This window comes from Ceratotherium simum, chromosome 40 (assembly GCF_057802395.1).
Source record: "Ceratotherium simum simum isolate JZ-2026a chromosome 40, ASM5780239v1, whole genome shotgun sequence".
In the NCBI taxonomy this organism is placed as follows: Eukaryota; Metazoa; Chordata; class Mammalia; order Perissodactyla; family Rhinocerotidae; genus Ceratotherium; species Ceratotherium simum.
The window spans coordinates 9,019,367-9,045,341 of record NC_141939.1 but is presented as its reverse complement, the minus strand read 5'-3'; the positions used below and the strand labels follow the sequence as shown (position 1 = coordinate 9,045,341).

The window sequence follows — 25,975 nt, the reverse complement described above, 5'->3', positions numbered from 1 at the left end:
CGTGTAAGGCAATATGGACCAGTTTTTGGAGCATGGCCTCTGGTGCCAGACTGGTTGGATTTGAATCCTCATTCTACACTTTACCAGCTGAATAATGCTGGGCGAGTCACTTACCCTCTCTGTCCCTCAATTTCTTCATCCATGAAAGAGAATAACAATCCTACCTCCCAGAGTTGATGTGAAGGTTATCTGAATTACTATTGCAAAGTGTCTGGTGAATAACAAATATCACTTAAATGTTAGTTATTATTATCTATCTACATTTCTCATTATTTTCTTGGTGCTACTATATGGCAGTAGAATCTATGAGTCAAAGAATACATTTTGCACATGATAAATGCATACTGCCAACCTGCGTTCCAGAGATGTTGTAATAATTCATACTCCCTCAACAGTACAAGAGAATATTCATCTGCCACACCCCGACGCAAGCACTGAGCATTCTCATTCTTTAAATCTAATTAGATGTTCAAATTGGTAAAATGGTATCTTGTGGTTTTTTAAATCTGCATTTCTATTTGCACAAATGAGGCAAACTATTAATCATGTGTTTTTTAGCTATTTTATTTCCATATTTATGCACTATCTTTTTACGCCTTTTGCCAGTTCTTAGATGCTTAGTGTTTTTTCCAAATTATTGTTTAGTTTATCTTTTAATTCCTCTTTTGATGTTTTAACATATGGAAAAATTTATATTTATGCAGTCAAACCTATCATTCTTTTGCTTTGAGATTTTTCCATTACTTTTACATTTAGAACATTCCTTTCCCCTTAGTGGTTAGATAGATATTTATATATTTTTTTTCATTTTTATGGCTTAAATTTTTTTACTTTTAATTATTTTCATCCATTAACAATCTTCTTGTTTAGTATGAAGATAGGGTCTAACAACTTATTTTCCCCAAATAGCTACTAATGACTTCTCTATCATTAATTAAATGGTCTGGCTTTCCTTTACAGTTTGTCGATACTGTAGTTATAATGCACAGGTCCTTCCCCAGCACTCTGTGGAAAATCTAACACAACATGTTTGCTCGAATGCAAATACACACCAGCAGGCATGCACACGCACCACACCTCTCTCTCTCTCTAATCTCCCACCTTGCTTTGTTTTTCTGTTCATACCTCTTATCACTAACTGACGTACTATCATTTTGTGTCTGTTTACTTGCTTATTATTTGCTGAATCAATGAATGCATTAAATTCATAAAATATATACAGTTTGGAGTCTTAGGTGACCATCCGATCCATTGTTATATCCACATAGTCTACCTGTGAAGCGCTTCTTAAATCATGACACCCTGAAAAGTATGTTTTAACAACTGCTGTTAAGTCTAGGGCACTCATTCTCACCCAGAGCTTGAAAAAACAATAACAATGCCTGGGTTCCACCCGGACATCTGGAGCACAGCCTGGGCATCCTAATTTATAAAAATCATCCGGGTGATTCTAACATGCAGCTGAGGTAGGGAGACACCGATCTAGGGAACTTATTTGTATACTTAAAAGTAAATTTAATAAATATATGTCCATATATATATGTATGTATATATGCACGTGTGTATATGTAGGTATGTACGTACATACACACACATACATAAAGAATACTCATAAACTTCCCCTAAATCACCCAATGGCACGAAGTGTTCTCTAAATGAAAAAGATTCTCTTGCAAAAATTGTGTGACCTAGGGCGAGGGTCAGATACATGCCGATCACTCTCTCTGAGCCTCGAGGTAGTGCAGTCCAAGGCCCCTCCACAGTGTCCGAATGGTCATCTCCCAAGCCCCTGGTTCTGCCTAACTGCCTTGTTTATGGACCTCACCCTGAGCAAAGTGACCATTCTCTAAAAAAAATAATTCGCAGAAACCTATAGTTATTAGGCCACTTCAAAGATCTTTCTGATAAGGAACCTGAGACGTGCCCAGGTGAAACAGTCAAGTCCAGATTATAGAGCTACACTGACCCACAACAAATAGGTGCAGATTGCCTCAACGCACATCACTCTCATTAGCAAACATATCATTGAGCACCTCCTAAGAGAAACTGCCCTGATGAAAATCATAATACCAGTGATTTCTTAAACACAATTCTTTGTCTACAGTGTTCTCTGCATAAGTGTTTCGCTCAGCCTTTGAGATGATAAAACAACCAAATGCAAAGGGAAAAAAACAATCTTGGACATACACACACACACACACACACACACTTCCACTCTTAAGAAAAGAAGAATTTACGTTGAATTAGGTTTCTTATCTGCAAGGCCAGGAAAATCATACCTTCTCATCATCCTTGTGACACAAATGTCTGCTGTTATTGTCCTTAGGCGTCCCCCACCTCCAGCCAAGCGTGACCTAGATCTCCATCCCTACCTCTCCTAGAAGCTGCGGGGTTCCTGCAGTCCTTGCAACTTGCCTCAATGCTTGCCTTTTCAAGGAAGCTCTCCAGCTGCTACTGCCCCCAACAACCTTGGGCCAAGCCTGCACCACAAGGAGTTCCCATCATTCCAGACTCGGTCGCACTCTCTGGCGGTTTCCCTGCGGGCAAGGACCCTGCCTTCCCACTGTGTTCCCAGAGCAGTTGTTCTTAGCCTTTGTATCTGTGTTTGTTCTGGGGTGGGGGGGATGTCATACTGTCCCAGAACCTGCACAAACCCAATTTCCCCCAAACCTACACCCTCCCAGTCCATCCAGGACCCTTGGGTTGAGAAGCGTGCCCCAGATCCCAGCACTGCATAGCACCTAGTGGGTGTTTGCTGAGGTCCCAAGAACGGTGCAAGGGAAGAGGGTGAAATTAATATGAGAATCTAGGTGTCTACATCTGACTGGGATTGTCTAGTCGTTAATTTGTCTGATAGCTGACAGGCGACCTGCAGGGGGTTCTAACTCCTGGAGGCATCTGGGATCAAAGACAAAGGTTTATGGATCAGGAAAATTTAGGTGTGAATCTGGGATCTATAACTTATTGGCTGGATGCCCTTCCGTAAATTACTGCACCTCTCTGTGCTTTGGTTCCCCTCCTTTCATTAAGCATCATAATAGTGCCTGTTTCATTTGGCCTGTAAGAAGGTTAAGTGAAAAGCATGCATCTAAAAGCTGCCTACACAGTGTCAGACACAGCAAGTATTTAATAAATGAAAACTATCACTGATTTTAGCTGTTCTCACTTTTCCAGAAAAAAAATGGAAAGGTTTTAACCTCTAAAACTACACTATCAGGGAAAGTTGATGATGCTGTCTCACCAATTACTCGTGCGTATATACTTAATATTTAAAATTAGGTAGATACACACACACACACACACACACACACACACAGATAGGTATACATAATAGCATGCCTATTGAATTGGTCTTGCTTTCAGAATCCCCGCCCCTGAAGCTGGGCTGCTCCCTGCCCCTGAGGTGGGATTTGCCCCTGCCCCCCAGGCTGGGCTGCCCCTTGCCCCCGCGGGCAGCAGAGGGCCGTGGGGAGGGGTGCGGCGGCAGCGGCGGCGCCCGTCCTCACCTTCAGACCGGCGTCCGGGGCCGGGGCGGGGGCGCGGTCCCTCCTTCCACCGGTCGCGAGGGCAGCGGCAGGAGTTCGGAAAGCAAGTGAGAAGCAGCAATGTCCTGCGCCCCTGGGACTGCGAAAGAAGAAACGAAAGAGAGGAGCCGCGAGTGTGGCTGCAGAGATACGGCAGCTAGAGAAGGTTGGAAAAAAAGAAGAAGAAGAAGAAACAAACAAAAAACGCAAAGGAAGAGGACAGAGCGTCTGGCAGCCCCTGGCTGGCGGAGGCCGCGGGGGGGCGCCGCTCCGGGTCTGGGGCGCTTCCAGCGGAGCGCGTTCCCTGTCCGGGATGCTCCTCGTCGGGTTTGCTCCCGGTGGGGGGATCCTCCCAGTCGGAGGTGCTCCTCGGTGGGGGATACTCCCCGTCGCAGAGTGCTCCCAGCCTGGGGCGCTCCTCCTTGGGGGTACTGCGGCTCCGGGTGCCCCGGGTCTAGGGTGCTCCTCGTTGGGGGGTACTCCTGATCCGGGATGCCCCTGCTCCGGGGTGCCCCGGGTCTAGGGTGCTCCTCGTTGGGGGGTACTCCTGATCCGGGATGCCCCTGCTCCGGGGTGCTCCGGGTCTGGGGTGCTCCCGGTTTGGAGGCGCTCCGGGTCGGGGGCGCGCCGCGCTCCTCGCAGCGTGCCGGGGTATCGGCTCCTCCGCCCGGGCGCCCGCCTGTGAGTTCCGGGAGCCACTCGATCCCGGGGGCGATGGGGCTCAGCTGGAAAATCCGGCGCCTCGCGCTTTCCCCGCGGAAGTCTGCGGCCTCGGCGAAGCGCCGCGGGGAGCGCGAGCTCCCGGGCGGTGGGCGGTGGCCGAGTGACCTGCAGAGCCTGGAGGTGGCGCGCCAGTGCTGCTCCTATGCCCGCTTCAGGCGCAGAGCAACATACACCAGAGTAAGGTGGGGAGGGAGTCAACCTGCACTAGGTAGGGAGGCCACATCTGCATTTAAGGGGAAGGGCCTGCGGAGGGCTGGGGACAGGACCGAAGCCAAGGAGGAGTCCCCAATATAGCGGACGGCTCCCTGAGGTGAGCCAAAGTGAGGAGGTCATTGTCTCAAGTACTCAGGTCTCAGGTCTGTCCTGAAGCCTTCTGCTTAAGCTGAGGGAGGGGGAGTTCTCTGCTGAGAAGTAAGAGAGAGGGGCATGGAGGTGTCGAATCCAGATTTTCAATTGTTAAATACCCAAGTATAAATCCTTTGAAAGACGTACAAGATATCTACTATGAAATCTACAAACTATTACTGAGAGAAATGAAAGATCTAAGTAAACAGAGGGATATACCATGTTTACGGAGTGGAAGACATTGTTAAGATATCTCTTCTCCACAAGCTGTGGAGTTTATAGGGTCTATACATTTTTAGACTCTCTAGGTAATAGAGACTAGATATTTAATGCAATCCCAATCCAAGTCCCAGGAGGAATTTTCAAAGAAATTGAGAGACTGTTTCTAAAATTTGCATCAATATGCAAATGATCTAGAATAGTCAGAACAATCTTGAAAAAAAAAGAACAAAGTCAGAGGACTTACATTGACTTGAAGGTTTACAAAAAGGCAACGGTGATCTTGACAGTGTGATATTTGCATAAGCATATAAATGGAAAATAATAGAGAGTAGAAGGATAGACCTACACATACAGAGTCTATTAATTTTTGACTAAGGCACCATGTCAATTTAATGGAGAAAGAAAAGTTTTTCACAAATGTTGCTGAAACAACTGGGTATCTCTATGAAAAAAAAAATGAACTTTGACCCTTACCTCATTCTACATACAAGTATGAATTCACAATGGACCATAGACCTAAACATAAAAGCTGGAACCATAAATATTTCATAAAATACATAGGAGAATATCTTTATGACCTCAGGGTAGGTAAAAAAAAAATTCTTAGAACACAGAAAACAATAACCATTAAGAAAAATTGATAAACTGGATGTCATCAAAATTAAAAATGTCTACTAATCAATGACACCATTAAAAAAATGAATAGGTAAGCCTGGAAAAATTCTTACATCTATCTGAAAAAAAAACTTGTATCCAGAATATATAAATAATTTCTACACATCAACAATATGAAGACAAACAATACAATTTAAAAATGTGCAAAAGATTTCCCTTTCACTGAATAATATATGAATGGCCAATAAGAGCGTGAAGAAAGCTCAACACCATTAATCATCAGGGAACTGCAAATTAAAACTACAATGAGATTCATTTAACAACCACTAAAATAACTGAGACAAAATGAAACCTGACAATACCAATCATTGGTGAGGAAGTAGGGGAACAGAAATCTCATACATAACTGGTGAGAATGTGAAATGGTACAATTAGTTTGCAAAAACAATTTGTCAGTTTCTTAAAAGGTTAAATATACACCTACCCCATGACCACTACTAGGTATTCACTCAAAAGACATAAAACACATGTCCACAAGAATGTTCATAATAGCCATATTCATAATAGCTGTAAGTGGGAAACAACCCATATGTCCATCAACAGGGAAATGTTTAAACAAACTGTTGTATAGCCATATGATGGAATGTGACTCCGTAACACAAAGGAGCAAACTACTGACCCATGCAAAACATGGATGAATCCCAAAATTGTTAGGTTGTGTGGAAATAGCCAGACACAATGCTGTCCAACTTTATTGATATGAATTTCAAGACCTGACAACATGAATCCATGGAGATAGAAATCAGAACATTGTTTGCCTCTGAGGAAGGAGAGAGAGTGACGGGGAAATGGCAGGAGGGAACTTTCTGGGGTGATGGGACTATTTCTCTCTTGTTTCAGGTGATAACTACACAGGTATGTGTAATTGTCAAAACTCATCAAACTTAGGATCTGCATTTTATTGAGTGCAAATTTGACTCAATTAAAGATAATTCTTTGTGTTTTTATAATTCACAGGAGTTTTTACATGATCATTTGATAAACACCCAACAGGTTTTGGCTGAATTCATTTTGTTCACACTGCCTGGTGTGGTAGGGGAAGCATCTATTACCCTCACTGTAGAGATGAAGAAACCGAGAGAGGTTAGTGGTGCTGCTGGTATGAGAAGCCAGGTCTTCCGGCAGCTCCCCAACCTCTCTATGGGTAGGCAGCTTGGTATCATGGGTTATTGGAGCTGAGAGAACGCTCTGAGCTTTTCTTCTCCATTCTCCCATTTTTCAGTTGTAGAATCTGAGGCCCAGAGACCTCCAGTGACTTGGGAGGTGGGTGTAAGTTTAGGAAAAGGGATGATGGAAAAAAGACCTCAGCAATGTCCGAGTTTCCCCTGCCCTGTCTGGGTTCTCTGGAATGTTGCTCGCTCCTTTCCACGTTCCCACAGTGGACTCGAAACCCCATATGGTAAGTAAGGTGTGTGCCTTATTTACCTACATATGTCCCTTCACAGCCCTTCCTCTCCCTGTACCCCCCAATAGATACTCAGCACACTTTCAGAAAACGTAAATGGTTGTTGAGTATTTGCAAAGGAGCTCATAACACAGACAGTTAAAATATATTTAAAAATAAGAAATAGGGACAAATCAAAAACAAAGATATTATGGAGCAAGGGAAGAGATTATTATAAATTCCTTGTTATGATATGCTATATACTTGCTGTAGAAAGATCTCAGATTTGGCTCTATGCTTTCAAGTAGCTAATGTAAAGAGGGAAATAAAATCATTTTTAAAATTCCTTGTGTCCATAAATCAAAAACACATCTGTCATTCTGGTTGGATGGGGAAGCAAGAATAAAGGCACATCTATTCCTGATAGTGAGACTGGAAAGAGTTTATTCTTTAGAGGTCTTCACTGAGAGAGGAATGGAATATAATCCACAATACAAGAAACATGTGAAGTGTCATAACAACTGCTGCTATTTATTGAATTTTTACTCTGGTCCAAATAATTCCTTTTTTTTTCATTTGATCAGCACAGAAATACAAAGAGTTTGGTATGATTATTTTCATTTTACCTAAGGTAACTAAGTTTTGGAGAAGTTAAATGACTTACTCATGGTCACACAGCTGGCTGATAGCTGAGGAGGATGTGTTGATTCCAAATTCTATGATGTTAACCCATCAACTATACTGCATATTTTTCATTGGCTAACTTTTTAGTAATTCAATAAAATCAGATGTCACCACATAAAAGCACAATAATCTCCCAGAGTAGGGTAACTAGATTTAACAAACAAAAATAAAAGACACCCAGCTAAATTTGAATTTCAGATCAATTTCAGATGAAATTTCATTGTCTGAATTCACTTTAACTGATGTCCTGTCTTTCACCTGGCAACTCTAATCCAGGGATTACAGATTTAGATCATAGGGTATCTAGACGGATGAGTAGCTACAGAGCCTTTAGGCAACCTTCCAGAAATATTTCTTTTCAGGCAAGATTCTGTATGGTACTGAATGACAGTGAGTTGAAGACTACACTCCCCGTCAAGGATCTGGAATGCAGTTTTCTTTTGCCAGTTAAACATGGAATCATACATTTTATTAAGCAACTCAGCTGAGGGTAGGCTCTCCATCTACTTGCAAAATTTGAGGCTCCAATAGGAGCCTAAGTGGACACTGGCTTAGCTCTGGATCCACTGATGGGCTCTCTGGCCCCTGATGGCATGTGATCTCCTTCAGGAAACTGATGGGAGTGGCCTTGACTGTGAAAATTAACTTCAGTATTGCCAAAACAGTTGTGCCAAATTGCCACACTAATTTTGTAGAAATGTTACAACAAACGAAGTTTCTCAATTTAGAAAAAAAATTTTTTTTAATTGGCAGGTATTCTGACATGGTCATTGTAGAATTATTTATAAAGATGTCTATTTAAATTGGACACGACTTAAATATCTAACAATGAGGAATTAGGTATGTCAACTGCAGCACAACCATGAGATGAAACACTATGAATATTTTAAAATGTTCAAATTTCAATGACATGTCAAATGCTTTTATCATGATGTTAAGTAGGAAAAAAACACAAAAACTACACACTATGTAATCTCAGCTATATAAATGGTATGTTTAAGTATGAATTAAAATTTTTAAAAATACAAGAAAATTTACCAAAATGTTTAAAAGTCGTAACCTTAGGATGATGCATTTATGAATGAGTTTTATTTTCTTCTTTTATACATTCCATTCTTCTACAATGCACTTCTATCACTTTTATAGTGAGAAAAAATATTTCTAAAGAGAATAAAAATATACAAAAGAAATTTTAGAACTGAAAAAAACTTGATTACAATGACAATTGAGATAAGGTACTCCAACAAAATGGACAATATTGAGATGATAGAACTAAGCATCTGATCAAATTGGCATCTTGGGAACAAGACTTGCTACCCACGTTCTGCTTGAGGGAAACTGAGTGTTCTTCAAGACTACATGAAAATTTAACTGAAAAACTTTTAGTTTGATGTTCAGAATGTAGACTATTGACAAGGAATGAGGAGAGGGAGAACAAGATAGAGAGAGAGAAAGAGAAAAAGAACGTAGTGAAAAGATCCTACGCCACAATGGAGAAAGACCAGCAAAGGGAAGAGGGGAAATAAATGTGGGGTGCAGAAAGGGGGATTGAAGACAAAAATTTCTGGGCATTTTGCATCCACCCAGAATCAGGAAAACAGAAGTAAAGTTACCAGAAGGAACCTGAGGCCTGAATACCCTTGGCATACCTACTTCTCAGGCTCAGTTCCCAGTGTCTATACAGCGGTTTAACCCCACTAGGAGGAGTTTGGATCTACAAATTCTGGTGCTTTAGCACATCAAATCAAGCACTCCTGCCGGTGGGCACTCAAGGAAGCCAAACTGGAGGTCTTTTTTGGAGGTTTGCTTGGCACAGGCATGTGGTACCTCACGTGCTTCCAGAATTTGGAATTCAGGGACCTTTTGCTGTCCACGTGGTCTTCCCTCCACTTGATGGTACCCTGCACTTTCACGAGGTGCTTTAGGGAGTCTTGAAGCTCCCCAAACTGCAGTCTGCCTGGCTTGCTCAGAGCCTCCATTTCAATAAGAATTGCCTTGGAGTCATTCTGGATGAGGGCACTGTGCAAGGCGATCTCCTGCTCGTAGGCAAACTCCTTGCTGTGCGCGATCTGAGGAGTCAGGATAAAAATGTGCCGCCTGCTCTTTTGTATGTTGGTTTCCACTGCAGTGACTGCATCTAGGAATGAAAGACATGGGTAAGATTTCCTATTGTTGCATTTTGAAGTCTAATGCTTTGATCATAAGTGCTCTGAATTTTTAAAAATCTATCATTGTTATAATCTGGTGTGAGATTCTGACAGTGATCAATTCGCTTATTCAGGAAAGTGGGAATGTACTCGGATAGAGACCCGTTGTGTTCGCCTTACCCGTTTCACCATGAGAACATTAGCTCTAAGGCCCTCTTCTTTCCCAGGTAGAGCAGTGCTAACTAAAACAGTTCTTCCAGTTAAATGAGAACGTAGAAGGATTTAGTGGGAGACTTAGTTCAGGTTCATTAGCTACATTTCTTCTTAGAACATTAGCTTACATGTTTTAAAAGGGCTTGGAATTTTAACTCTCAAAGAATGCAAACTCAGGAAACCTTGCTCCTCTGAAGTGACTAAAGTCTCTAGCAAAGTCCTGGATCTACCTCACCCCTCAATAGTCTCTGTTTTAGAAGCTGATTTGATCCAGACCAGAAAAATCTTAAGAAAGACCAAATCCCCTTATCAACTCAGGGTTTGTGGAGCATCAAGGCATGGTGATTTCAGTTAACTTTTGGGAGGACTTAGAAAGAACATGTAAAACACCCAGTTCTCACTGCAAGGAGGTCACAGCATGATTAAGGAAATGTAATCATGAACAAAACAACTCAAGATGGTCTTAGAGAGCAGCGGCTAAAAGACTGCCAATTCCTATAGTAGTCGGAAATAAGGAAATGAATGTTTAATAGGGCCAGACAGAGACTTTGTGTCAGTCAGGAACCTAACAGAACATTTGGCACACTCAAAAGGACTGGCTAAAGAGAGTTTAATGAAAGGTCAATTTATGCAAGACATGGGCAGAGCCAAGGAAAATCAACAAGAGATGGTGCAGAACCCTACAACTGGCAACACCAGGGATCCATTACCATCCTCCTGGCGTGAAGGGGAGGAAGCAGTTATGGAACCCAAGGAGTGCAAATGCCTGAGAAAAGCCAACTGACAGGAGCCCGTGCTTCAAGGAAGAGGAGCACAGCTAACCTGGCAACTCCACCTGGAGGGGGGCGGGGATGTGCCTGCCCTCTGAACTCTGCCAGTGTTTCCCACTGGCCAAAGCCAGCATGGAGCAGAGGGCAAGAGAGTGATGGATTCCATAATGATCGACCACCCAGGTCTTCTGGATGGAGGAGGATGCAGAGTGGATTTGAAGAAGCGAATGGAAGATAGCAAGCACGGGAAGAAATACACAGCATCAGTCAGTCATAAACTTTTTGTAAGGGAAGAGTGAAGTTTGGTGTTGTTTTGTTGGATTTTATTTTACTTTGGTTGAGGAAAGGTCAGAGGATGTACTTAAGGCAGGGAAAGTGGGAAACCTTTCCAAATGAAAAGTAGCACAAGAAAGGCAACGCAAGCTTGAGCATCAGTGAGCTGGCATTCACGTTTGGCTGGGGAAAGGGGTAACTAGAAATGAGGTTGATCGACCTGAGAAACAAGAGATGAAGGACTTGCGGCCACATGTAGCACATGGTGTGACGTGACAAACAATTGGAGTCTCTGCAGCATCCTGAGCAGATGTGGAACATGAAGAGAGCGTTTGAGCGCCGTGACTCATTAGTCTCTACTTGCATGGGTAGCCAGTGGGGACCGCTGGGGGAAGAAGAAAGCCTCAAGAGAAGACCCAGATTACATTTTTCTGAATTGTACATTTACAAGTCTCCCAAGCCGTTACTCGGCTCTTAACATTACCAAAATATTCCAGGACAAACCAAATTCACCTGTTGTGCATACCTTTAAATCTATAGGCACTTGACTCCCTCTTTTCAGGAGGAATGCCAGTTGAAATTCACAGTCTACTAAACATTTACTTTTCTGGACTTATGCTCATGATGTCCCTGCCTCATTCACATTCCAAACCCTTCTGGTCTCTGAGGAATTCAAGAAGGGTTCCCAGGAGGGGTCATAGGTACTTGACATAAATATGGAGGGAAGAGCTGAGCAACTACCGAAATGCTGGAATTGTGACACAACTGTCAAAAGTACCTGAAATCAGCAAGGGATATGAGGAAACGGGAGACACAGTTCTATTTGTTCTTGTAAGAATATAAATTTGCAAATGTTTTACCAATATAAGGAAAATCATGAAGACTTGCTGAGTCCTTTCAGATCTTTTAGCCAATGCCTCTGGACATTAGAACAAAATTCTTTGATTTTTAAGTCTTCCTTCAAATCTTCTAGAGGGACTTAAGAGATGTCAGAGTTATCCTAGTGGAGGACACAGGAAGTAAAGTAGGGGCAGTGCCCTGATAATCCACACAGCAAGGACGCCTTACCCTGTCTTCACATAACTGACGCTACTGTGAAGACTTCATATGGGGGTGGCGATAGCGGCAGGGGGAGCAAAGAGTAAGTGTCTCCTTCTTCTAGAGAAATACTTAAAAGCTCTGCTCATAAGGACTGGAATAATAATTGCAATTCCTATCCAGTGCAGAGGTAAGACCACCTATCTCTTAGCCTTCTGATGAACGTGAATTTCTGGCCCTGAAATATGGTAGCTTCACCTTCTCCAGGTAGCAGATCTCGCCCATAAATGCATAATTTATAGCCACATTTATTTTCCAGAACATCAGGCAGAATCTGGTGAACAAAGTACTCCACAGAACTGGTCCCCTCTGGACTATCTTTGTGGTTCCGCGGGTAGATAACATAAGCATCATAGATCTTTCCATCTGAAAATGAGAACAAGAAGTACAACTATATTACTTGGTTTTTTAAAATTCTCATTTGACTCTTAGTAAACATTCTTTCACTGAGCTGATGAGTGTATCCCATCCCCTAAAATATTCTAGAATCCAGAGATGAGGACAACAACCTACAGCCACAAAATGTCATCAGGAAATCAGACTTAATCCCCAAGTTCTTTTTACTGTCTCAAACTGAATGATGGAGAATAGGCAAGATCCTGTCCTGTATAGTTCAAACCATATTGTCAATTTTGATTAATAATCTATTAAAATAAGTATTTATAGTCATGGATAAGGGGTCTTCTTCTGTGCTGGATAGATCTCAGTTTTATCTTTTGTTTTCCCCATGCTTCCCACGGGCAAGTGAAAATGCTAAAGGCTAATAGTGGCAAGAGGATAGAATTTTTAAGGGGCTGGGTTTCCCACAAATAAAACAATTAGCCCTTATTTGAGTGGACCATATGGAAAATCTGACGTATATCTGCTTCCAAATGAAAGAATGGTGTTCCTACTTAGCAGGCAGAACTGTCTTCTTTGATGCACATGCATACGTGCATGGGTAAGACTCTGTATGGAACAGGGTTTCTGGTAAAATACACCTGCATTCTGATGGACCTTTCTAATCTAGTCACATCTGGAAAACAGGAACAATTTTGTTAATGTTTTGAATTCCATAAAGTTTTACCAATACACATTTTCCAAAATGTTTAAACCTTTCTCGGCTTGGGAAGATTCTGTTATCGGGGAGTTCATAGGACAGAAATCCTATCGGAGAGGATATTTGAGCTGTTGAGATGAATCTCAGAACCATGAGGGGCACTAAGGCAGGATGGAGAATGTTCTCTGAGTAGACGCAGAAAAGATTTACTGATACTATATTAGCAAGCAAAAGGGAATCTGGGTTTAGTAGCCCAGCTATTAAGAGATTAATAGACAAGTAACCAACAGCAATTATGGGACCTTTTCTTTTGAAGAAAAACTTGAAACTTGCCACTTACCATTCCTAGTTTTGTAAGGTCTGGCTATGTCTCTCCAGAGCAGAATAACCTCAATCCAGAATACTTTTAACATTATCACCATGACGTTGATTAGCATTAACAATATGCTAAATCCTGCAAGTATGTAGTAGGTGCTTTGATGATCAGCTATTCAAAAGAGAGGGCGAGGACAAAAATGATCATTATTATTACTAAAACAAGGTAAAAAAAAACAAATACATCAATGCTGGCCTCCATTGGGAGTATGAGATTCAGACATGAGATGCCTACTTGGAATTGTCGTGGCTGCTGTAAGAATCGGTAAGTGAACATTTTTGGAGCCCCTCCTCTGTGCAAGGCACCAGGCTAGACGTTGTAGCGGATACTCAAAGCATAAAAGACATAGAGACACGTGCAAATTTAACTAAGATAGGAGGTAAAAGCATTAATTTCAGCTGGCAGAGGTGTTTAGAAGCACTCATTCCATGCTGGACTGGGCAATGAAGGCTTCCTGTAGGAGGAGGTTCCTGAAGGATAGGTAAGCTTCAGGTAGCTGCAAAAAAGGAAATGTACTTCTGGCAAGACAGGATGCTGTGAGCCCAAGGGCAGAGGTGAGAGTGTGTTTTCTGAGGAACTGGAGTAATCCAATTTGGGGAAATAGTGGAAGAAATGATTAGAAAGGTGGGTCAGGGCTAGGTTCTGACCAGACTTGAGGCTCCAATAAAGCATTTTGCCTTTATTCTGAAGGTCATGGGAACCACCGAAGAGTATCGAGGGTATTAACAATGAAAGTGGTTTTCAAGCAAGATTAATCTGACAGTAGTGGGAGGTTTGTTTCTGTGGAAGGACACCTACTCTGTAGATACACGGAGTAGAATGAGACGGCAAGTTTCTGCAGTACATGGGGTGAGGGATGAGGAGGGTTCAAACTCGTAATGAGAAAGGAATGGACAAGCCTGCTGTTGGGGGCATCCAGGAGAAAGAATCAACAGGTCTTGGGGACTCATTGCACCTGGGGTGGGTGGCATAGGAAAGCAGGCAAGAAACAAGAGCCATGTAAGTCTCTAAAGCATATTTGATGGAGAAGTCAAATTACTGGGTTCCAGGTCCTACACATACCCTTTATTTCTCTTATGGTGAACGTTATTTAGCCATCACTGAACTTTTATCCTGTATTCATCGCTTCACAAAATATATATGCAAGATGGTCTCCATCTCCAAGAACTTGTAATAGGTATGCACAAATTGAACATAAGAACTGTGCTCATTAATAGTATCTTTGGCTGTTTTAAGTTTACTTCCCTCTTTAGAGTTGTTAACTATCCTATCTTACAAATAGTCCCACTTAAAGATGAATGTGAGAAGAATCTCGCTGACACTTGGCCACATAGTTCTCTTTTCCTTTTCATCTGAAGTCTCAAAGCATGGGCTCCCGATTTTGCTACTGAAAGTCACTGTCCCATGTTTGCAAATTCCTCCAATGTTTCATCAGCTCCCTGAGTATCTAGCACCATGAAATCAAGAATGACTAAGGTGAAGTGATTCAAAACTAGGGGGCACAGACTGAAAACTGGCAGAGAGCTTATTGTCTGCACTGTCATCGGTTTAAATGAAAAATACTCCCTAAGTTAATCGTTTCAGCAGGATTCTTCTCTAGCTCACTTTCTAAAAATCCTATCTGGATGCACGCTGGGCATCTATATTTCTTGTACAGATTGCTGTGAGGTATAGCTGTGCATGTGGCTGGCTGTTTTCAGCTAGAAGAAAGAAGTCAATCCAAGACACTGAAGGAAGTTGAAGTTCAATATCTTTCTAAGTGTTAGTGACTTTATAAATGTATAATTAATTATTGCATGTGATGACTAAATACTAAATACTTTCTGTACGTGCTTGTAAACAGGAAAACACTGCCTGCGTTTGAATCCTGGCTCTCTGACTCTAGCACCTGGCAAGTTATTCAACCTCTCTTTGTCTCAGTTTCCTCATCTAAAAAGTTAGATGATCGTGGGGCCAGCCCGGTGACGTAGTGGTTAAGCTTGTGTGCTCCACTTCGGTGGCCTGGGGTTTGCAGGTTTGAATCCCAGGCGCAGACCTACACACCGCTCATCAAGCCATGCTGCGGCAGCATCCCACATACAAAATAGGGGAAGATGGGCACAGGTGTTAGCTCAGGGCCAATCTTCCTCAAGCAAAAAGAGGAAGATTGGCAATGGATGTTAGTTCAGGGCCAATCTTCCTCACCAAAAAAAAAATTAGATGATAGTCTCTTCTTTATGGAGTATTGGTAAAATAAATGAGAAATTAAATGAAAAGTAATTAGACAGGTCCTGGTACATAGGAAATAATGAATAAATGTGTAGTGTTGTTATGAGCATCAAATATTTATTTAATAATATTGAGGCATAGGCTTTTTAAGTTTTTGTTTTTAAAATTCTAGTCAGTGCTGTAATTTCTTTTATTCTTTGAATAGAAATAAAGGAATTCATTGTGACAATTCAACAGCAGTAGCAACAATTTTTGTTTAATTTACACACTTGTTGAAACAGAGTATAGCTGTGTTGATTTGAAGAAAAACAGGTGAAAAGTAGCAAGTACAAATAAATTAGAAGGAACAAAATCAGCAAGAACATGTAACATGAAAACAATTCCAATACACAGGTAACCAAAGAACATTCTTAAATGACAACATAAGCAAATCATGGGGATAAGGATGTGATGGCAGTGCCGGTGCAGAGTGTGGCTTCCCCTTTCCTCTGGGATCCACTGTGCCCACCAGCCCCACAAACACTGCCCTAACATGATGTGGTCCACATGTTCCGGGTGACACAGTTATAATTGGCGGAAACCTGACAACCCACAGAACACGATAGCACTTAAAATCATTTACAGTAGTCATGATTCTATTTGTCCTATAAAAACTTACAAATCAACCGTTAACATGGAAATTAAAACAAGAAAAATACCAAAGCACCATGGCAGGCCAAGACTTACCACAACCACATCAAATTGGTGGTCTGCTTTCTCATGATCCCCAATCCTTTTCATCATGTTGTACCTTTGTGGGTTGATCCAAATTAATCTGGGCTACGCCCCACTTAGGAGCATAAACAGAGTTTAATTCTCCCTTTGGCTACTTGACAAACACATTAAATAATTTCTATATAGTTGTACATGAAATGACAAGTATAAAAATATCATATTTTTCTCCTCGTCCTTTTATACCGAATTAAATGCTTCATGTAGCAAACAGGATGTCTTTGCCTGGAAATGCAAACGAGTGAGGAAATTGAGAGGCTCTCAGGAAGGAAATGCTTGTAAAATGATTTTTGCTGACATCATTGCATGCAGTGACACGCCAAGGGGGTGGGAGGAAGAAGCAGTCTGCCGCCGAGAGGAGGACTATGTCATCACTGACTTTAACATTTTCTGGGAATGCGGATAATAGAAAGCACAATGACTCTTTGATGGCTTTATTACTGTTTTGAATTCTCTACAGACCATGTATCCTCCTGTTGCCTACACCCAGACAGATCACTTGCTCTACCTTGCCTCCATATGCCACCAATTATTTGTGAAAGAGCATGTTAATTTTTTTTTCTTTTTGGTGAGGAAGATTGGCCCTGAGCTAACATCTGTTGCCAATCTTCCTCTTTTTGCTGAGGAAGATTGTCACTGAGCTAACATCTGTGCCCATCTTCCTCCATTTTATATGCGGGATGCCGCCACAGTATGGCTCGATGAGCGGTGTGTAGGTCCGCCCCTGGGATCCGAACCTGTGAACCCCAGGCTGTCAAAGCAGATCGTGTAAACTTAACCACTATGCCACCGGGCTGGCCCCAGCATGCTACATTTTAAAAGATTATATATAGTGTCTGAAATTAATCCATTGAAGAGTAGTCATTTCATATTTGTTATAGTATTTTATTGCATCAAATTATAATGAAATCAGTAAAAGCATGCTACATTTAGATAAAACCATAAACTATAGGGAAGCAATAAATAATTTGGCCTTTCCAATTTATGAGGAAAGTTATTCAACTTAACAAACATAAATATAAGTTATTGTTTTGTTGTGTAACTAAGCCTTATAGCTAGAGAAATAGAAATACACAAAAATAGTTTTCCTTGATAACTTTGGTGTGCATTCATTTATTCATTCAACAAATATTTACTGAGCACATGCTAGGTGCCAGGCACTGCAGTACAGCCTGAGGATGCAAAGATGGGTAAGATGCCACCCCTGCCCTCATGGAGTTTACAGTCGTGTTGAGCAGACTCTCAAACAGATTTTTGTAAGTGTGATGAGTGCAGTGATATAGACAGAACTCTATAAGAAAACATAGAGGATGTATATAATCCAAACTGGCAGTCAAGGAAGGCTCCTTGGAAGAGGTGGTACCTGAATTGCATGTTGAAAGCAGACACAATACAGAAACGGGCTGAGCTACCAAACGTCGCATGAGTTCCACCTAAATTTAACATATTATAAAGTTTAACAATGATAATGCATGTCTTATTACAAAGCAGCATTTAAGATTTTCTTACTAGAATGGGCAATAGTTAAATAAGTCACCTTTTCGTCCTCTTTGCCAGCCTCGCTAAAAAAAATGTGTGTTCTTTATGACAAAAAATTAAGTCAAAAAAGGGAACGTGTTTATAACATGTTATGAAAGTTATAAAGGTAACAAAAGAATGTGTTCACAGGTTACGGTTGGTGTGTTTTTTTTTCACATACAGTGAGACAGAGAGAGCTAATGAAGTTAGAGAGCACAGAAGGATGACCAAGGAAGCAGTTGGGTGTCAAAGAGGAACCAGCAAGAGAAGTAGGTGGGAGAGGAGCTGGGGGGGGGGGGGGGCGAGTAACACAGTACAGAGGCGACCAGACACACAGAGACATTCCGAGAAGCCCAGACTGCAATTGGTCAGTGTTGCCAAGAGGAGAAGAATATTTTATGAGACGAGCCACTTCCGTTGTCTTGCTAGATCCCTCTGGAACCACATTCCAACACACTGTTCTCTAAGAAAATGATTTCAGCTTACAATCGAGGCAGCAAACTCGAGTAACCAGTCTCAGAAACACTCCTTACTTGGACTTTTCCTCCTTAGTCTTATGCTGTGCCTTCTCAAGCCACGCAAATTGAGGGCCAAACACTCGTACTTCAGCGATAAATCCTCTTCTGTCACAGCAGCTATTGTCAGCACGGTGTTTAGACAAGTCAGCTCATTGCTAGAACTAAGAAGGCAACTTGTTACTTTCAGTGCTTACTTTGCAGTTGCAAACTGTGTGGGAGGGGAGGGGGATGTTTTCACTTCAGTATCAAAATACCTTTGGTTTTGGTCTTGCTTCTCTTGAATTCTTGCTTCACCAACGTCCCCAACTCTGCTTCTGTTCACCTGCCACAGGACGGAAGCCATGATCTGAGAGCCTTTCCCAAAGCAAGCAGAGCAAGTGAGGTTGGCTGTTTTTCCTAGAGGAGAAGTAAAGAAATTACACCAATAAACTTAAATTCTGCAAATAGCATTTAATTTCATTTAATGTGAAAAAAAATTGTTGAACAGCTAGTGTGCATCATGAGTTGATTCCTGTGTCCCCTCCTCGTCTTTAGCACCTCCATCGTCCTCTGCCCTCACGTTGCCTCCTCCGTCTCTCCCATGAGCTTCATTTCACTCAGTTCCAGTTGAAGCTCAGATCCCACCCCCCTCTCACATGCAGTGGGAACTAAAGAGGCAAATGACTCCGGCTTCATCAATCCCATGTTAAAATGTAGGCTTTCCCTTTACTATAGACTGGAATTTCTTTTTAAATTCTCTCTCCCACACCTTTCTCCTCCTACCAAATTCTCTTCATCTCTCTATAAGCTACTTTCGTTGGTAAAACTGTTTTTGTTTTTTGTTTTTTGTCTGTGTGTGTGAGGAAGATCAGCCCTGTGCTGACATCTGCCAATCCTCCTCTCTTTTTTTTCTTTTTGCTGAGGAAGACTGGCCCTGGGCTAACATCTGTGCCCATCTTCCTCCGCTTTATATGGGACGCCGCCACAGCACGGCCTGACAAGCAGTGCATCGGTGTGCGCCCGGGATCCGAACTGGTGAACCCCAGGCCGCTGCAGCGGAGCGCGCACACTTAACCACTTGCACCACCCGGCCGACCCTGGTAAAACTGTGTTTTACCTGACCCAGCTACAAGCCCAGTATTTAATCATCCAACAAGAGCATTCTCCTTTCCAATTCCTTTAACTTGAGACTTCCTCCTTTCAGAACTGAAAGCATAAGGGCTGCCTTCCTGCCTTGGGACATGCATTCAGCCATCCTTACTGAGCCCTTGGTACCTGTGTCAAGAATTAGGCATCTGAAGAGGGACGAGGAGCTAAGAGTCTCTCGGAAGGTGACAAGCATATAAACAAATGATTAGAACCCAAGCTATTCTAGTGTTCTAATAGAAAGATTGACAAAGTGACATGGGAATACAGAGGGGGATATCATTGCAGTGAGCACGGCTGCCGCGCTGAGCATGTAAATGGTGCCCCTGGACTTGATCAGATGGAGGCTCAGGTCGTGCTCTCTGGCAGGTAAGGAGGGTGGTATGGGGGATTTCACAGAGGAGGTGATATTTGAGCTTAGTGTTGAGAGATTAGAAGGAGGAACAATACGCACAAAAGCAGGGAAGAATGTGGAAATGCTGCAGATCACTGTAACAACCGTGAGGTGGTCAATGGGGTGGGGACGCAGGGCACATGGGGTTAATTGCAGATGGGCCAGGATTGGGTGAGGACCAGGTCATTGTTTTACATGCTAAGAACTTTGAGTTGTAGCCCACTACTAGCGAGGAACCAGGAAAGGACAGAGTCAGAAAGTCTGGGTTCTCATCCTTCTATCATTGATTATCCATGACCTTGGGCACGTCTTTGATGCTCTCTGAGCCTAAGTAACCACAAGCATAAAGTGAGAACAATACCTACCTCCAGGACAGAGTGAGAATGAAATGAGATGGCACACAGGAAAGCACCATGAGTTACAAAGTGTGATGCAAATGTACATGCTGCGTATTGCTGTGACCACACATTCCCAACATTAGCGCTCACGGCATCTCATTTAATCCTCAAGATCTACTATGCCAATTGCCTGACCCTGGTTTGGGGAATTCAGGGGTCATAGGGAAGGATTTTCCAGGCAACATTTACAGCACTCTTAAATTTTTCTTACCTATTTCCACTTCTTTTGTTTCATTTTGTGGAGGGGCTATAATTACTGGAAACAAAGAAAATCCTTGCTCATCTTAAATCAAAGACAAAAAGAGAATATAAATATTAGGGGAGCTTTGGGTGGTCATCAATACAAACCTTAGGTTTTCATATTTCTATGCTATTTCAAAGCAATGTTTGTCAAACTTTTCTGACAATAACCCATGGCAACAAATACACACACAAATGAAACCAAAACATTCAAGTAATACTTTCTTTTACTGCCTACAATACTCTGTGATATTTTTTATTCTCTTTTATATCATTAAAACGAATGTTAGTTCAACCCAGTAAATTATTTGCATGACCTAGCAGTTGTTAGAAAACCGCAATTCTACAGAATAAGCATAACACTACAGGGAAGAAGATTTCACAAGACCCATGAAAATGACAAACACCTCAGTCCACACTTCTCCTGCCCACAGCATTCCACTTTTGTGGCCCAGTCTATGAGATCTTAATTCTTGTGACACTGATGCCTAGAGACAAGGAAAAAGGAGTCATCTGGAGTACTGTTTGATTCTCATTTATTTCAGGAGAGTGTGATGAGGGACCCTTGCAGGTTTTGATGTTAAACAGTGAGAGGCTCTCATAGAAATGTGGTCTGGCAATGCCTATTTGAGAGTGGCGGAGCACTGAAAAACCCCAAACAAAACTTTTCTCTATTGCTGGTTTGCTCTAAGAAATCTGGCACACACACACCTGCTACTTGACCTACATCCATAGCTCAAACTATGCTAAGGAGACCTTGACTCTTTGGAGATTTGATGTACTTGATTGTAAAAATCTTGCCCTTGAACAGGTTTTTATAGAACTTAATAAATTTGAAAAAATCTTTTAGAATTAAGTGACCTACTTGAGGTCATTGATGATGTCGAAACCATTGCAAACCAGGATTGAAAACCACTCAACAACATCTATGTATCCCTTTAAAAAGCTTCTCACTAAACTTCTAATCCAGTTAGTTATATTAGAGATCAAATAGGTATTTTTCTATTAACAGAACCTCTGACAACAAATTGGGAGAAGGAAAGTTAACCTTGCCCTCCAAATAGTTGTATAGCCATCCAAAAAAGTTAACTAAGTTATCATTCATATCACATTGTCTTTGAAAAATTAAGTCATAGAGGAGAGAACATGTGGCTTTGGCTTAGTAGCATAATCTCCTGCTGAAATTTCTTAAAGCTTGATAGTGCAGTTAGAAAATCTCTTTCCATCATTGTAGAGAAGGTGTAAGATGAAGTAGGAGGAAGTTTCAGGGAGGAGGATGAAGTACAGAAAAATCAACAAGAAGGCTACCATTTCTCTCATGTTATCTTTTTTCAAATATTCCATTTTGTTAAATTCAGTAACTTACCATTAACTGTGAACGATCTGGTTGCTGTCACACTGTAACTGACTCCATTTTCATTGTGCATAAATTTACACGTATAATCACCTGCATCCTTGCTGGTTGCATTGTCAATCAGCAAAAATGTCCTGTGTGTGTGGTATCTTGACCCTTGAAGAGCTTTACAATCCTGGAATGAAAAATTCCATTCCATTTTCAGTAATTCTTCACTTGCATCTGTTTTAATTGTGTAATTTTCCTCTATTTCCCCCAAATTTCCTTTTACCTTAAACCACTCAACAGGCGCTGTCCAGTTGTAGAGGTCGATTGTAGGACAATATATTTTGGAATTTTTTTCTGATCCAGATGTTGTTGAATACATCAGATAATCTGGAATATTGCAATCTGGTTGTTTTTTATATATGGTGACATTCACATATCCAGTCTTATTGACGGTAGAACTATTAAAATCAAATAATTTTAAAAAGTTACTTAGCATTATGAGATAACTTCATCCAACTCTAGCTTTTACTTAATATTGCTTTTCTTCTCAAAATAATTGATATATAATGGTTCTTTTCTTATTTAAAAATGATCATTAAAATCTAGAGTTTTAAATACTTTTTTGTTACATTTGAGATAAAACATAACCCCTACGGTAGCCCTAAAAATGGCTCCCTCACCATTTCTTTATACACTGTATCTGCTATAATGCCAAGAACCTGATATAATAAAGATATTATTTATTGAGAGGTTACTGTGTACCATTCATGGTGGTAACATTACCTAATTTTATTCTCAAAACAATGCTTTGAAGTGGGTTACGTGATTTCATGTATTTTACAGATGAGGAAACTGAGGGACAGAGAAATAACTTGCAGGCATTACACAGCTAACTAGTGACAGGGCATGAATTTGAAACTAAAACTTGCCTGACTTCAGAACATGGGCACCTAACTACACACAAGTATACACAACTAACTCTACACCTGCCTTTTGAGGAAGCTCATCAGACATTTTGTATGTACCAAATAGAGGCACAAAATCAAAGCATTTAACATTTATATGTAGAGGAAGTAATTTTCAGGCACACAATCTCAGGTAAGCCTCTTGAGTTTGTCTCTCAGGTTTAAGGCACTGGGAAGTACCCTTTTGCCCCTACCAAGGCCTCTGTGATGCCCATCATGTGGGTCACTATTTTTTGTGCTGGTTTGCTCTTACTTCCACCCCAAAGTGAGTGAGCACGCTCAGTTCTCTTGTCCCTAGGAAAGCTAGGTCTTTTTCTAACTGGGCTTCAAACCAGTCCCTGCAATTATACTTGAGCAGCCCAAAGATTATGCTGGCTGTCTGGATAGTACCTTCTGATTATGCAAGTATAAATTCCAGAATCATTGACTTTGGCTGGGAGAAACTTAAGACGTTCCCTTGAGGCAAATATGTGATTTCTTTGCTCAGTGATAATATTTCTGTTGGTTTCTGAGTAATACCAATCTACCGGGTAGCGAGATCTTTCTTGTCTAGGACATCTCACAATTAAAGCCTCATTTTCCAGGCCCCAGGAAGATTTGCCTGCAAATAAAAAATATACATAAATATGATCCTGAAATGATCATACCAAAAGATTACAATTCCTATATTCTTAATATCCCCTTTTAGGATTAAATTTAGAAATGGTCATACTTTGTGATACTTTGAGAAAGAATAAGCAAATGATTAAAATCTCTTATGAAATGTTCTACAGATACCACAGATTAATGAATTAGTTTGGAGCCAAACCCCCCACACTCCTCAAATGGAAAAGCAGCCATGTCTATCTACACAAAGAATGTTGTCAGTCAACTAAAATGCTTACAATACATCCTATGTGCAGGCATCGTGTTAAATTTTGACGTATTTGAATATGTAAAACTAAAATTATGATATATTTGTTATGAAGAATTTGTCCTAACAGATTTGTGATGAAGAATGACTGTAGAGCATAAATGAATATTCCAAGATAGAATTCAGCTGGAACGGCTGGAAGCAAGCAGTTTAAAACAAGGCAAACATTCTTGGAATTAATTAATTTAAAAATTTTTAAATTTTAGTTGAAAAGCAATACTTACAAAACTTAGCTGCTGTGGAATATATAAGAACTGTTAGAATTGCCAAGACCCAATGTCTCATTCTCAGTTTAGCAATCTAGAGCAAGTTTGGTAACTGATTGTTGAGAATATTCAAGTTGAATCTGTTACATATGATGGTCAAGGTCTCCCCTAGGAGGTCAATGGTGCTCCCTAAGATTTACAGATGGAAAGAGCTATCAGTGTCTCTACTGAAAAATAAATCATACAAAATCACAACCAAAATATTCACAGCTATGATTTTTACTTGCTCAATACACGCCAGGAGAATTAATCAATCAACAGGTATTTATGACGTATAAATATGTATAACAGTAGGGTTTCAGACATGCATCATTGCACATGTTCCTACTGAACCTTTGGGTCGTGTAGGCCTTACAATGGTCATGCTATTTCACAGTCCCCTGACAGTGGACTGAAAGAAGCTAAATTAAGAGGAAAGAAAATGACTTTCTATTTTTGAAAAAAATTAAAACCATAAAACTCAACAGACCCTAGAAAATAACAATATTATAAATGCTAATATAAAACCACAGATATCCACACAGGCTGGCAGCTGTGTGCACACACAGGTGACCCACACTCAGGCACACATGCCAATAGTCTTCACCAAGCAACTAAGTAATACAGGAAAGTGACGAGTAAAACATTAATCGAATAATTGCCCTGGACACTACATCAAACCCTCAACAATTGGTCCCTGCCCCAGTTGTCCCCACAATTCACCAAAGGCTTTCTAAGAATAGTTGAAGGTCTGCGAAAAATAGTTACATACTTTTTTTTTCTTTTAGCAAAAGAATCATGTAACTATACCTTTTTTTCTTAAAAAGTCAGGGGTAGGATGGAGCCAATATGGAAATGTACAAATAGAAGAATAAACACAACAACCCTTAATTTATTTCAAGAAAGCCCATTTCCACTAAGCATGAATTTTTGATACTTTTCTTCTTACATGTGTGGAAAGGTTTTTATTAAACTTTAGATAAGTAATTGATGCTTACCCAAACTGGAGGACAGAAGGGAATGAACTCCAAGTCAATGACTGAGGTTAGAAGAGTTTCCAGGTCTCGTGGCTCCTTCCTTGCAGCCTCCTCACATGCACTCGCTCTTTTATTTTAAAGGAGAAACACTCGAAGACATCCTGCAATTCACCACTCCACCCACCCTGAAATTTGATTTTTAGCCAAAATTCATTATTTGTTCAAAATGCTGGTGCATCATGTACCAAGAATTCTTGACCTTGGTGCATAAACATTTAAACACGAGGACAACACTGAATAATCCCTTTATAGGAAGTAATCAAATCACCTCCCCCTATTTGAGCATCAGTTTCTCAAGCTGGATAACGCTTGTTGTTTACTGCCCTGCTGTTATTATACTTCGGGGTGTAAATGATCTTGAAATCTTGGGGCCTTGAGACTGTCCTTCCAGACGTTCCTTGATGCTTAATTTGGCAGACACTAGTTAGGAAGACTCAGCCAGTTTCGGCAGCTTCGGTGCAGAGAGTTTCAAAAGCAAAAAGGGGGGGACAAGCAATGAGAAGTAAGCAGGACTTTATGGGGGCTTGCTAGTATTCTGTTGATGGTCCAGAATGTGACATTGTCTCATCCAAAAACAGATTTCAGCTCCTCAGATTTAAATTCCTGTAGGGCTCTCAGTTTGGATGGAAAAGGATGTTTTTCTAAGGAATTCAGAGAAATGGAAGGAGGCTACCTCAAGGGCAGCAATAAGGAAAACCATAACCCTCAACTCTTGGGCTCCATGTAAAACAAATGTTAATTGCAAAATCTGGTTTTAGCTATTCATAACTGGTGTGACTTTATTATGAGTAAATTCAACTTACTTTTAAAACTCATCACATCCTAGAA

At 41.0% G+C, this 25,975-nt stretch overlaps 1 protein-coding gene across 1 annotated transcript; it reads right to left on the bottom strand.

The window, feature by feature from the left end:
• Positions 1–9,185: 9,185 nt before the first annotated feature.
• Positions 9,186–25,245, bottom strand: IL33R (interleukin 33 receptor). The gene is made up of 11 exons (XM_004435867.3): positions 25,109–25,245; positions 24,090–24,260; positions 23,343–23,553; positions 22,271–22,445; positions 22,012–22,174; positions 20,617–20,688; positions 18,743–18,884; positions 18,504–18,649; positions 13,438–13,584; positions 12,257–12,424; positions 9,186–9,694 (listed from the first exon to the last, which is right to left on the bottom strand). Exons 2-11 carry the CDS (start codon positions 24,148–24,150, stop codon positions 9,297–9,299), a joined length of 1,683 nt encoding a protein of 560 aa, XP_004435924.2. The 5' UTR covers positions 24,151–24,260; positions 25,109–25,245; the 3' UTR covers positions 9,186–9,296.
• Between the last annotated feature and the right edge of the window lie 730 nt (positions 25,246–25,975).